Raw genomic sequence first — 14,127 nt, forward strand, 5'->3', positions numbered from 1 at the left:
AGCGATTAACGTTCTGTAAATGGTGGCGCAAAGCAGCACAATCCAGCTGTCCACTTCTGTCCCCTAGAGAAGTTAAAAATCTACGGTTACAAGACATGTACGGCCTACTTTTACACATTTATATGAACTACGTGTACATGCTAGCTATTTGTATTATAATCACAAGGAGGCTATAATAATCATAATTTCTTTAGTTTTGGTTTCTTGGTCAGAAACAGCAGATACAACATCCATAAAGGACTTTACTTTTTTCGTTTGTAAAATCGAAAAAAAAAAAGTTAATTAGTTTATGAACTGTTGCACTCAGGGATACGAAGTTGTATTCCTCACACACAAGAGGGGTGGATTAGTAAAATTGTCTCGGAACATATTTTCTATCAGCAGTAAAGTGTTGAAATCAACAGCATCCGCCCGCCATGACGGTTCTGACAGACGCACAGCACCACTATGCCGCACTTGAAATATATGGATAATTCAGCCTAGATTTTTAATTGATTATTGATCATAAGGAGGCGAGTTTCTTTACAATGTCGTCTGCCTTGTTGAACATCACGCCCTGATAGATTTTGATTGACTGTCAGTGTTTCTATCATTCATCAAATATCGGTCCCCACTGCTGTTGTTTTTATAGTTATATAAGGTTTGATGAGGTTTGATTGAATTATAGTTATTGTTGTTGATGTGGATGGCCCTTTACTCTCTTTCTCTCTCTCTCTGCAGACAGCAGGTACTTCCAGCTAAGATGTCACATGTACCAGGGGCGTGGCCTGATTGCTGCCGATGACAATGGCTTATCAGATCCTTTCGCCAAGGTCCTCTTCTCTACACAGTGCCAGACCACCAGGGTAGGTACAACCGTCCCGCTGGTTAAAAGGTCCTATTGGTTTAAACATTCCTACGATTCACATGCCTCGACCTGCTCTAAGAAATCAATTGTACTAATTTGTTTTTCAAAATAAAACTGCGATTGCTGTCGAACAGTCAGGAGTCTTCGATGTCTAGTATTTGTCTATTTTACAATAAAATTTACCTTGAACGATGTTTTTTATCTGTTTTTTATATATCTCCAGTGATTCTGCCATTTCTATTATAAATGGTCAAGATCTGTTCAGCAGAGGTAGAGATATCATAACTTTTAATTCCTAGTATGGGTACAAATACCCCTGGATCGTACATTTCCCATAATGCAATGGGATAGTGTCTTTCTTTAGATCCTTCCTGCCTGGAAACGTGTCTTTCAAACTCCACATCTCCAGCTTTTACGCAGGTTTTACATTTGTAGTCTCAAAGCCCACAGAAATATTAAACAACTGTTTTCATACATATTCTGTGTGTGTGTGTGTGTGTGTGTGTGTGTGTGTGTGTGTGTGTGTGTGTGTGTGTGTGTGCGTGTGTGTTCAGGTGTTGAATGAGACTCTCTCTCCAGCCTGGTCTGAGTGTTTGTTGTTCGACAGAGTTCTGCTGGAGGGGACGAGGGAGGAACTCCAACGAGACCCGCCTCTCGTCATCATCAACATCTACGACTACAACGCAATGGTGACGCTGAGCTTCTTCTTCTCCCACACACATTCTGCTGCTGTTTCAGTGATGTCATCACAGCTTGTGTGTATGTGTGTGTGCAGGGCAGTCCGAAGCCTCTGGGTCGGGCGTTTGCCGAGCCGGAGTTGAAGTTTGTGGAGCAGCACTACAAGAAGCCCCGCCTCCGTTACTATGACATCAGCATGGGCAAGGCCCCGGCTGGTGAGCTGTTGGCCACCTTCGAGCTCATCGAGCTGGACTACTCTGGGTTTGGAGAGGTGACACCTGTCGATCAATCAAAGTCTCTCTGTTTGTACCTCTTCATTGTCCATCATTTCTATCAATGATAACGTTGTTATTACGGCGTTTCACCTTGCTCTGTAGTTTGTACTGTTAGTGCAGTTAGCATCGTTAGCTGTGAGCTACCGGCTCGCCTTCGCCATGTTGAGAGCCGTGGAGAGGCAATTGAAATGCTCCCAATATCTTTCACTTTAATACGTACAAAATGTAGAGGATCCGAGGTACATCCAACACAGTCTCACAAAATTGTCACGGGAAACACTGCATTACGTCATCCAAAACAGGATGCCACCCGACTTGAAAACTCATTCAAGCTCTGGTTTAAATAATCTGAATAAACTGTTGTTTGTTTCCAACACACTGATCACTTCACTGCTCGTATTTCTTGATTTGTCAGATTTCTTTTTAGTGATGTCGCCGTTTTCTCAAATGGCTGCTATTAACTTGGTGTATAAGATGTTACGTTTACTGATAGAAATGATGGACAAAACCAAAAAGAGTTGTAATAACACACAAAGAAAACAGTGTTTATGAATTCATTCTAGATAGTGAACTACAAAATCATTTCCTTTCCTTGCAGCCTTGTCTCCCCAGCAGTGTGGAACCTAAGGAGCTGACCTACCTGGAGGAGCAGAAATGTTACATCATCCCAGAAGGAGTCCGACCTGTTCTGAAGACCTTCAGGATCGAGGTCACAAACACACATATATATATATATGACATTTATTTAGGGCACTTTTGAGGTCATTACATAGACTTGCATTAATTTCCTGGAGACTTTACCCTAACATTAACCACTGACAAACAAATCAGATATTCCAAATTGGGGACACAGCTTGCATTTTGTCCCCAAAAGGCTGGCGAGTCCCCACAATGTGACTTTGTAAACTGATTAATGTCCCCACAACATGGGAAAAGCACATACACACACACACACACACACACACACACACACACACACACACACACACACACACACACACACACACACACACACACACTCTGTGTGACATGCATGCTCGGGACATCAGGCTGTTGGGTGTGTGAAGTAACTGGGTCCTACCTGTGTGTTTGTTCAGGTGCTGTTCTGGGGTCTGCGGGAGCTGAAGCGGGTGCAGCTGTTTGAGGTGGAGCGCCCCCTGGTGAGGGTGGAGTGTGCAGGAGAACAGCTGGAGTCTGAAGAGATCGAGAGCTACAAGACTCACTCCAACTTCAAAGAGCTGGTCCGCTATATCAACGTGGTCAGTTTCTAGTTATGGCCGCTGAAGTCCACAGATTTGGCTTAAAGAAATACCTTTACTCAATTGCAGGACACATCTGGTGAATATCCATTGCATGCATATGGGGTAGAGACATGGTTAACCTTCTCTTTCCTGTTTCGTCTTCCTGTGTTCGGTCCAATCAGGAGCTGCCGGAGCAGGCATACCTCCACCCTCCTCTGACGCTGTTTGTGGTGGAGCATCGGGCATTCGGTCGACTCGCTCTGGTCGGGACCCACGTGGTCCAGAGCCTCATAGACTACGCCCCGCGCCAGGTCGGGGGGGAGCAAGAAGAGGAAGATGATGAACCAAAAACAAAAGGTAAGAGCTATGATGGTATTCATGATAATAGTGGTAAAATGGTAAATGCACTGTACTTGTATAGAGACTTTTAAAGGACTTTAACACTACATATCATCATTCACCCATTCATACACTGATGGCAGAGGCATCAGAACTGTATAATCATTCATACACTTTCACAAACTGCAGAAACAGCCTGCGGGGGCTAATTGGGGTTATTTTAATTGTCTGATTGAATGACAACCCTGCTCTACCACTGAGCCAAATCCACATGTGAATTGTTTTGAAAACCTCCAATGTGTCCTACAAAGATCAATCTGTCACTTCATCACGCCGTCAGTCACATAACTGAGAAGCTCTGTGATGTTTCTCACAACCATGCTCTCTGGGATTCGTAGTTTTAATGGACAGATTTCTCTGTGTCTCTCCAGTGAGGCAGAATACGAAGAAGCTTAACCCTCTGATGTCAGTGAAGAATATCGGACTCAGCGGCCTGTCAATTAAACAGTCAAAGATTCCCTTCAACCCCATCAAGCTGGTTAATGTACGTATATTAATCTTCTCTGTGAAAAAAAGAGATTCAATCAGATTCAACCATAAAGGATTAAAGAATGAGTTGATGTTTACACTCAAAATTCCTCTGAATAAGCTGATTGAGAAGGTTGGGGAGCTGGAGGAGGAGACACCAGAGAAGGAGGAGTTGGATTGGTGGTCGAAATACTACGCTTCACTGGAGGAGATGGAGAGACAGGTGAGACACTTATTTACCTGTCTGTCTGAATAAATGTGTTAAAAACATTAATGCAGGAATACATACAGGATAAATTAGAGAGGTAACTTTATGAATGAGGTAAAATGCATGTAGCATAAAGAACTACCTACTTCCAATGTGCAAAAAGTCTGAAGAGAAATTAGATTAAAGAAATCAGCGAATATGATGAGATAAATCAATTTGATCTCAGGTCAGTATCCGCATTCACAAAAGAACAAAGAAGAAAAAGAATATGGAGATGTTTTCTCGTAGTTATGAGATCTTTATCTCAGTTTCATGATTACAAGAAAATTGCATATTACTTGTTTCAGGACTTTTCCAACAATTAGTATGTGAAACAAGACAGAATAATGAGAAGTTGAAGAACAAACTAAATGTTAAAACTGAACTTCTTTACAGTTTTCTAAAAAGAGACTAAAAATAATTTATAAATCAGTTCTTTAATCACCGTGTCTGATGTGTTGGCTCTCTGCAGGCTGCTGAGGAGGAGGAGAAGGAGGAACAAGCTGAGACCGGTACAGTTATAACTCCTACTTTAATATTTCAGTCCCATTTTGCCATATTTCTCTATTTAGTAAAAATATGAAATTATTTATTATTTTAATTATTTTCGAGCAACAACACACAGCTGATATAAGTGTGTTCAGCTGCAGTTCCTCTAATGTCCACTAGATGCTGCTGTGATAAATCATAACACTATTGCTGTACTGAAGTGAATAGGAACCACGTACAGTTTTAATAAAAGTTAAAGCTAAGCTCTCAGGTGATCATTTACATTCTTCTCATGTCAGTCTGAGGGCAGATAATTAGAATCAGTGTTCAAATTACACAAGTACACTATGTCGCCATGTATGTAGTGTGTCTGGTATGTGATAATTGAACATGCAACTCCAAAACCAAAGGCATCTTCTGCTGCCTTAAGAGCCGTCACTTTTCTGGGAATGCTCTCCACCAGATTTTAGATGGTAAAATATGAGGAGAGAACCAAAACAAATATATATGAACCATAAAACAGACATACTACAAAATGAACATAGAAATATATGAAAAACAATGTTAACAGTTGTGTTTTATGTATTTGTTCAGATGGGGCTAATCTGACCATGGCGAATATTGAAGATGATGAGGAGGAGGAAATGGCGGTGGTGGAGGTTAAGCCTCCCAAACGCAAGAACATTGCCACACTAACGGTGAGAGGTCACTGTGATTGACAGCTTACAGTCTGTCAAATCTGTCAAAGAACAGATTTGAACTAACGTTACATTATTTTAAGTTTCTGCCTCTGTGTCTTTTCGTATGTTCAGCTGTATGGAGGCGACCTGGAGTCCGAGTTCAGTCAGTTTCAGGACAGGCTGCAGACCTTCCCGCTGTATAAAGGCAGAGCAAACATTGAGGATGACGATGAGGATGAGGAGGAGAGGCTGATGGGAAAATACAAGGTACTGTGGATGGGAAGCTGTCTGCTTGTAGCTCTGATGTGAAGTGTTCATTACTCCATACTCTCCATCTCCAGGGCTCCTTCCTGGTTTATCCGATTGATCCAGGAGATGAAGAAGACACCACTTGTCAGATCACCAAGGGAATCCCCAAAAACTCACCGTTCAAAGTCTTGGTCAGAGTCTACGTCGTCAAGGTACTTGTCTCTCTGTTTCCATCCACAGACTGTCTTTGTCTCACTCACTTGAACCCGTCCAAACATTTTATAAAATCTCCTTTACACTGATTACATTTGAACGGTTGTTACATTCAAGGCCTTCAACGTTGATTAGACTTCTGACATGTGAGACTTGGTTGCAAAAAATCAACCCTTTTCATGACAGAAACAACCAAATTCATATTCTGCCTTTCACAATGTCTCTGCCGACAGCTGCATTATGGGTTAACTGGGTTTAAACAAAGTTGTTACAGTGTTTGTATTCTACTGTGTCTTCTACTGTCTCTGTTTGTGTCCTGCAGGCCACCACTCTGGCTCCCACAGACCCGAACGGTAAAGCCGACCCGTATCTGGTGGTCCGAGCCGGAAAGCAGAGTCTGGACACCGTCGATCGATACATCCCCAAACAGCTCAATCCCACGTTCGGAGAGTCAGTACCCGTCTAGCTACCTGTACCTGTTCAACACTCTCTGTCTGTCTGTCCAACTGCGTGTCTCACACTGTCTTTCAGGGTGTTTGAATTCACGGTGTCCTTCCCGCTGGAGACAGAGTTGGTTGTCACGGTGATGGACCACGATCTTATTGGGGCCGATGACGTCATCGGCGAGACGCGGGTCGACTTAGAGAACCGATTCTACAGCCGCCACAGAGCCGCCTGCGGTCTGGCTCTCTACTACGACACGTTAGTATCACAACTACAACACGAAAGTCTCAGAACTACAACGTGTTAGAACAAGTTACTAGAACACGTTACTACCAACAGTGTCACACATGAGCACCAGAACGATGACATGATGGAACCAGAACGATGACATGATTAAAAAATGAGACACGGTGTGTTTTACGAGATGTGAAAATAGAACCAAGACAGTACAAATAGTAGGACATATTGGTACTAAAACTACAACACATTAGTACTACCTCTGCCACATAACATAACATGTTACTACCAAAACTGTGACTCTAGTACCAGAACTAAAACATGTGAGAACTAGAGCTCAAACAGTATGACATGTTAGAACAAGAACTATGAAACCATAAAACCAATATGAGGACATTTTAAATGAAAATGTATCAACATGAAATATTAATACAGGAACTGCTGTATGTGTTCAATACTTTGTCAGTAGATTTAGAGTACCTGTTTCTTTAAATGTCTATTTGTGTGTCCCTCTACTTGACTGTGTCTCTACAGTGAGGGTTACAATATATGGCGCGATGTGAAGAATCCGTCGGCCATTTTGGCTGAGCTCTGCAAGACCAACGGCATCCCGTCTCCAGAGTACAGACCGTCTGAGGTCAAAGTACTCAACAAAATCTTCAAGATCCCACCAGACGCAGTACCTGAAGGTAGCTAACACAGACAGACAGACAGGTAGAACTAGACTAGTCATAGGTAGGAGGCAACTTCTACTACTGACACAGTACTACTAGTACTACTAGGGTTTCCGTCATACTCTGCAACCTCCAGTTGCATCAGCGGCAGTAACAGTATTGTATTATACCAGAGTGTTGTTGTTGTTGTCAGGTCTGTTAAAGAAGAACCAGTGGTCTCCCGAGGAGGAGGTAGAGATGGAGGAGCACTCAGCCCTGAGCGTGCTCTGGCGCTGGGGGGAGATGAACGAGTTCATCACCGGAGCCCTTCCTCTGGTCCCAGAGCACGTGGAGATCCGGTCCCTGTTGAACGAGGACAAACCTGGACTGCCACAGGTACGGTGAAACCGCTTTTAGTGAATCAAAAAGCTCGGGACAGAATCATTTACATGCAAATGCTGTTTAAGTAATGTGCTTTAATCAAGTACACCACATACAGTGTTCATTTTGGGTCTTTTCATACATGACAACACATGGGGATAAAAAAAATTAAAACTACAGTAATTGTCTAACGGAACTACCAAAGCACGTACTGCTGCACCTCGCCGCAACTCAGTCAATGCTATGTTGCATTGTACAATTAGTCTATAGACTAACTGTACTTTGAACTACAGTAAGCTGGGTTTTATATACAGTACTTGACTGTATCATAGTGTATTTGACACAGGGTTGTACAGTAGGTTACTGTTACATAAAAAGCGTTTGAAACAGCTGCACTGTGTTTTGAACAGTCAATACAAATTCAGTTAATAATGAAACTGTCCTTTGCATTGTTTCATATTCATGTGATCGATAAAGAAATGTAAAATATATGGTAATCTGCATGAAAAAGAAAGAAAAATAAATTGTTATGTTGCTGTTGTTGTACTTCTACTGGTTTACTGCACGTCATCAGCAATGTGTGTGTGTCCCAGGGTTACCTTCATATGTGGGTTGACATGTTTCCAACTGATATCCCGGCTCCGCCTCCTGTTGACATCAAGCCCCGCCTACCTGAACAGTAGGTCACACACCAACAGTAGTCCAATAGAATCTATATAGTACAGTAGAGGGAAATAGAATCTATCGAGTACAGTAGAGAAGAATATAATCTATATAGTACAGTAGAGTCAAAGAGAATCTATAGAGTAGAGAAGAATATAATCTATATAGTACAGTAGAGTCAAAGAGAATCTATATAGTAGAGAAGAATAGAATCTATATAGCACAGTAGAGTGAAGTAGAATCTATATAGCACAGTAGAGTGAAGTAGAATCTATCGAGTACAGTAGAGGCTAATTTAATATAGTACTGTTGAGTCGATTAGAATCTATCAAGCATAGTATAGTCGAATAAAATCTATATATAGTACTGTAGACAAGAATAGAAACTATAGTACAGTAGAATCGATTAGAATATATCAAGTATTGTAGAGTTGAATAAAATCTATATATAGTACAGTAGAGTAGATTAGAATCTATTGAGTACACTAGAGTCAAATATAATCTAACAAATACAGTAGAGTCAAATAGAATCTATTGAGCTCCATAGAGTCGGATACAATCTATATAGTACAGTAGAGTGCAATAGAGTGGAAACTAATCTTTTGAGTATAGTAGAATAGAGTAGAGAAGGAGTTACAATAAGTAACCCGTAGACATAAAACAGATGTAAACTTTGTTGTTTCCATGACGACAGGTACGAGCTGCGAGTGATCATCTGGAACACCGACGACGTGTTTCTGGACGATGTCAACCCGTTCACCGGAGACCCGAGCTCTGACATCTACATGAAAGGGTTCGATTCACGAGCACACAAACACACAAGATTAATCACAAGGGTTGTAAAATTACTGGAGTCGGTCCCGGATGATATAACGTCATGGTGCTATCAGCGGTTGCAATCCGTTCTGTGGGTTTTATTCTGTTCTGATCTCTGCAGATGGATAAAAGGACTGGAAGGAGAAAAACAGGAGACTGACGTCCACTTCAACTCTCTGACCGGAGAAGGAAACTTCAACTGGAGATTTGTGTTCCGCTTCGACTACCTTCCCACTGAGGTACACACACATATACACCTGGTGACACCCAAAGACTGTATAAGATAAGATTAACCTTTATTAGTCCCACAGCAGGAACATTGTCAAATAGATTTGTATATAAGAAGTGGCTGTAGTCACCGCGACCTTTAAATTAATAAATGGATAATTAATTTACCAAATGAACATCATGCTGTATTGAAGAAGACTTGAAACTAGAGATTGAGACCATAAACTCATGTTCACAATGTTTACTGAGGTAATAAATCAAGAGAGAAGTAGAGTCATTGTCTCATAGACTTCTATACAATCTGACTTCTTTTTGCAACCGCAAGAGTCGCCTTTCCTGGTCACACCCCTGCTCTCCAGAGGATGAACCTTTTAGATTTTAATGACCGCAGGATCTTTCCTCAGGACAAAACTCTACACTTTTAGAATAGATAAGTGTTCATAATGTGGCTGTAATGAACACTAGGAGGACGCCAACAGTCAGTCTGGTTGTTAGTGAGCGTAAATCTGCTCCTCTCGTCCCGTAGAAAGAGGTGGTGTTTAAGAAGAAGGAGTCCTTTTTCTCTCTGGAGGAGTCAGAGTTTCGACAGCCGGCTGTTCTGACGCTGCAGGTCTGGGACTACGACCGCATCGCTGCCAACGACTTCCTGGGTTAGACTACAAATTCTCAAATATTTCACATATTTACCTTTACTGGAACAGACTTATGATAAGTAAACACTTCCTCCATGTTTATGTCTTGATAAATTCAGCGCAATCTCCAATTTTCTAAATGCTGCACATGTGTTGTCAAATCGGCGAAGATGTTTTTTCTTAATTTGCTTCTGTGTCTATTTGCATGTGTGCTAAATGCTACTAAATCCTACACATTGCTCCTTTAATTTGTAGAGCGTTGAGCTCTCGGGTCCACCGTAAAAAGCAGCTCTAAGGGCACTTCACTCCAGAAATCTTAGATCTCCATATCTCCAAACATGGACAAATAAAATCAAAACATTTTAAATTGAACATTTCAGAGTGGCCTTAACATGGACCTGAGTTATGTTTCACGTCGCATTTTTATTCAAGATTCATGGTGCATTATGGGACACAACAGCTTCACCAGTGTATCCTCTCTACATTACAGAGCAAATGTTGATGATACTAACGTCCTCTTCCTCCTCAGGCTCCATAGATCTACGTCTCAACGACATGGTGCGAGCGGCAAAGTCACCCAGTAAATGCACGATTCAGATGGCGAAGGAGCGGGCCAGCCCTCGGTTATCCATCTTTCGCGCCAAGAAGATGAAGGGCTGGTGGCCGCTGACCCGCCTGAAGACGGCAGAGGACTTCGAGAGGGAGGAGAAGGAGGAGGAGGAGGCCAAGAAGAAGGGAAAGAAGAAGAAGAAGACAAAAGACAAGAGGAGTGACATGAAAAAGGAGGACATCGAGTACACTGACAGCAGCGGCAACACTTTCCTGCTAATGGTACAAAACATAAACAATATATTAATAACGCGAATGCTGCACGACAAAGCCGTGACACAGCAAATATAAATTTGCTTTTAAAGTCCCCGCGGAATGGGAATGAAATGAGTCTTGACTTACTTAATGCTTTAGAAATGTACATTCTACTGAACTCAACATGTGAGACATTAGAGTTCAGGTGAGGGTTGTTCTATTTGTTTGTCCTGGTCATTGTCGAAAGGCTTCTATTACAGCACTGACGTTAAATATTAACTCTAATTTAAACCCCTGTATGTGTTCGTGTGTGTGTGTGAAGGGGAAGGTGGAGGCGGAGCTGCAGCTGGTGGCATTAGAGCAGGCGGAGGGCAACCCTGTGGGTCGGGCACGCAAGGAGCCAGAGCCTCTGGACAAACCAAAGTACGACACACACACACACACACACACACACACACACTGTTAAAGGATGGGATCTTGCATTTTTTTCACACTAGAAAGAGGGAAAGCGTCTTTGTGAAATATGTGGTTCTTGGTGACATAGTGACTGCTGCACTAGTTGATAAACTGCTGTAGCTGGTCAGCTAACGGCTATCACGCTAACGAGCTGGGAACATGCAAGCTCTCCAAGCTTCTTCTTTCTCTGCTGTTTACTCCCTTCTGGTGTTTTATTCTCAGGATTTTACATCTTTTCAGTCAACAAAGAGATCCTGAAGAGGGGGAAGAAAAGCTCTCTGAGCTAGCGAGCAGACACAAAAGACCTGTTTGCATTGGAGGAAGAAGTGCTCAGATTTTATACTTAAAGGCAAAGATGCTCTATAACACAGATGCCACATTACAAGCTCTGCCAATGGTCTGAAATGGTAAACACTTCCTATCTCCCAAGTGTCTCCTAAGGGTCATGACGTTTTCGCTTCTCCTTCCGCCTCGTTTGGAAATGTGGCGAACGCCGTGTGGATGGATGAAAGCAGATTCTATTTATATTCTGTATTTTCTTTTGCTAACATTAGATATTAACACAGCTAACAGTCAGTTGTTAGTTTTAAGATCTGTGTTGTTGAGACAGAGAAAGGTCTCAAAGTTTACTTTCTCAGGATTTATTTGTCTGAAAAAATTCCGTTTTAATGTCAAAGTGAGTCAAATCCCCCCCAAAAATCCCCCTTTTTATAGAAGTATTCAAATAAATATAAAGGAGGGAAAACTATATTATATTATATTATGTTGCTGAAATGAAGTGGAGGAAGTATAAAGTAGCAGAAAATGGAAATACTCAAAATTGTACAAGTACAATACTTGAGTAAATGTACCGTCTCCTGTCCTCCCTCTAGTCGTCCCTCCACCAGCTTCGCCTGGTTCGTCAACCCGATGAAGACCTTCATCTTCCTCATCTGGAAGAAGTTCAAGAAGTTCATCATCGCTCTGGTCATCCTCGCCATCCTCACGCTCTTCCTCGGCCTCATCGTCTACACGCTGCCACAGCAGATCTCCTCCCTCATCATCAAAGGGTGAAGAAATCTTCATCACCTCCTCCTGGATGTCACAGACTGTCTCAGGCTTCTGATCCTGAACTGATCCACTTAACGGCTGATTGAAGTCATATTTACTACGAAGGCTGATCAGTAAAACTCTTGATTTTATATGTTGACACTGGTCGTATGCAGGGTTTTAGAAATACTGAGGTCTAAAAGCTGAGCTTACTAAAAATGCTTTTAATTGCCTTTAATTGATCTAAACATGTGTATTTTAAGACATTTGGAGAGCAAAAATTGGATAAAGAAACCAGTGGGCAGTAGCATACATGATCTGTCAAGCAGTAATACATGAGAATCAGGTTAGTTGTTGCAATGAATGATTCTCTGCACTACATTACCCAGCATCCTCATTTATATAAACACATCCTGGGTCATGGGAGCAAAATCAGGGATTTTTTGTTTTAATCCGTCACAAGAATATATTACTGGACACCTATTACTGCAGATTTAAATCACATATTTATTATTATGTAAATTATATATCTGAGGGGATAAATCAGCACCTTTCCTAAACATAAACATAACTCTGTTGTATAAAAGTCTAATTTTGTTGATTAAATATAGTTGTAGTTGCAAATTTTATATTTTGAAGGTAAATAAAATAAATAAGTACATTCTCTTTTTTGGTTGAATTTTGCACTGACTCAGATCTGAAGCTGATATTACTCATTTGTACCACTTTGTCATATATAAAGTGCTCATTACAGACAATGAACAAACATCCTGGTGATTTAGCAAGTCATGTGGTCATTCAAATCTAGAGGGATCATCCTCTGGAGAGCAGGAATGCGATCAGGAAATCTCATGGCAAAGATAATGACATACGAGTCTATGGACTCCAGGTCACCAATCAGCATCCTGAGCCAAGAAATATACAAACGACCACAGGAAGTGACTCTTTCTTCAGAAAACAGTTTTCTCCTGTTGAGATAATTAAATAGAAATAATGGGTCAACACAGTTTGATTTATAAAGATGAGGGGAGTGAAATAAAAGTCAGCCTTCAACCTCGTCTTCAGGCTGCTCAACAGGAAACAACGTGTTTACAGAGTCTCGCTCTGATTGTTTCCTGTGAGATTCTGATGATGTCGGATCATGTTGAGACAAACTTTGGCTCGTCGCCTCGGAGACCAGAAGGGAAGTGATGTCAGACGACCAGAACGAGGTTCAGTTTGTGCCACAAACACTGGTGGTTATTTTACACCACACTGGTCTAAACTAAAATCTAAGATATCTCAACAACTACTGGATTGACTGCCGAGACATTTGGTACTGACATGCACGGTCCCCAGAGGATGAACCACACGGACCGTGGTGATCCTCCGAACCTTTTACTCAAGCGCCACCATGAGGTTCACATTTGTGGGTTTATGTGAAATGTCTCAACAACTGTTGGATGAGTTGCTGTGACATTTTCCCACGAAATTATTTCTAATTGGTTAAGTGACCATCAAGTAACTAAAGTAATTCAACTTTATTCTTATTTGTACGATACTTTGATTTATGTCCCAAAACCTGCAAAACTAACAGCATTCCCAGAAACCTCAGCTCTGCATTATTTAATGCTCATTAGCAAACGTTAACATGCTAAAGTAAGAAGGCGAACATTATACCTGCTTAGCATGTAAGCGTTGTCGTTGTGAGCATGCTCACTTTAGCATTTAGCTCGTAGCGATGCTGTGTCTAAGTAGGCTTCACAAAGCTGCTTGCATTGGTCTCGACTTTTAGGCCCAGTTCCAGTCCGGGGCCCCTACAGCCTCCCACTGGTTCGGTCTTCATTACTCCGTTCAGAGAAGAGGTTTACAAAACAAAAGAAATGCCACCAAAGATGCTTGGGAGTTTTATTTTTCCCCAGAGCCTTAGGTTGGTCACAGTCAGACAGGATAGTTTGTCCCGAAACTTTCCGCTGTATGTATATATGTATATATATATATGTATGTATGTACACCTTGA

The 14,127-nt window shown here is 41.6% G+C and overlaps 1 protein-coding gene across 1 annotated transcript in view; it reads left to right on the forward strand.

Moving 5' to 3' along the window:
* fer1l4 (fer-1 like family member 4) overlaps positions 1-12,152 on the forward strand; it is a 28,348-nt gene extending 16,196 nt beyond the window's left edge. Inside the window, exons 27-49 of the mRNA XM_076095960.1 lie at positions 721-845; positions 1,402-1,536; positions 1,623-1,796; positions 2,399-2,509; positions 2,898-3,059; positions 3,224-3,398; positions 3,812-3,924; positions 3,997-4,131; positions 4,628-4,667; positions 5,239-5,342; positions 5,457-5,591; positions 5,666-5,785; positions 6,109-6,236; positions 6,318-6,488; positions 7,002-7,156; positions 7,335-7,516; positions 8,095-8,180; positions 8,858-8,956; positions 9,101-9,218; positions 9,734-9,857; positions 10,369-10,670; positions 10,966-11,066; positions 11,972-12,152. Of these exons, the coding sequence (XP_075952075.1) occupies positions 721-845; positions 1,402-1,536; positions 1,623-1,796; positions 2,399-2,509; positions 2,898-3,059; positions 3,224-3,398; positions 3,812-3,924; positions 3,997-4,131; positions 4,628-4,667; positions 5,239-5,342; positions 5,457-5,591; positions 5,666-5,785; positions 6,109-6,236; positions 6,318-6,488; positions 7,002-7,156; positions 7,335-7,516; positions 8,095-8,180; positions 8,858-8,956; positions 9,101-9,218; positions 9,734-9,857; positions 10,369-10,670; positions 10,966-11,066; positions 11,972-12,152 (3,176 nt within the window). The remainder of the gene's footprint in view (positions 1-720; positions 846-1,401; positions 1,537-1,622; positions 1,797-2,398; positions 2,510-2,897; positions 3,060-3,223; positions 3,399-3,811; positions 3,925-3,996; positions 4,132-4,627; positions 4,668-5,238; positions 5,343-5,456; positions 5,592-5,665; positions 5,786-6,108; positions 6,237-6,317; positions 6,489-7,001; positions 7,157-7,334; positions 7,517-8,094; positions 8,181-8,857; positions 8,957-9,100; positions 9,219-9,733; positions 9,858-10,368; positions 10,671-10,965; positions 11,067-11,971) is intronic.
* The last annotated feature ends 1,975 nt before the right edge of the window (positions 12,153-14,127 follow it).

Source organism: Anarhichas minor, unplaced genomic scaffold (assembly GCF_050575085.1).
Source record: "Anarhichas minor isolate MPS153535 unplaced genomic scaffold, ASM5057508v1 ptg000021l, whole genome shotgun sequence".
Classification (NCBI taxonomy): domain Eukaryota; kingdom Metazoa; phylum Chordata; class Actinopteri; order Perciformes; family Anarhichadidae; genus Anarhichas; species Anarhichas minor.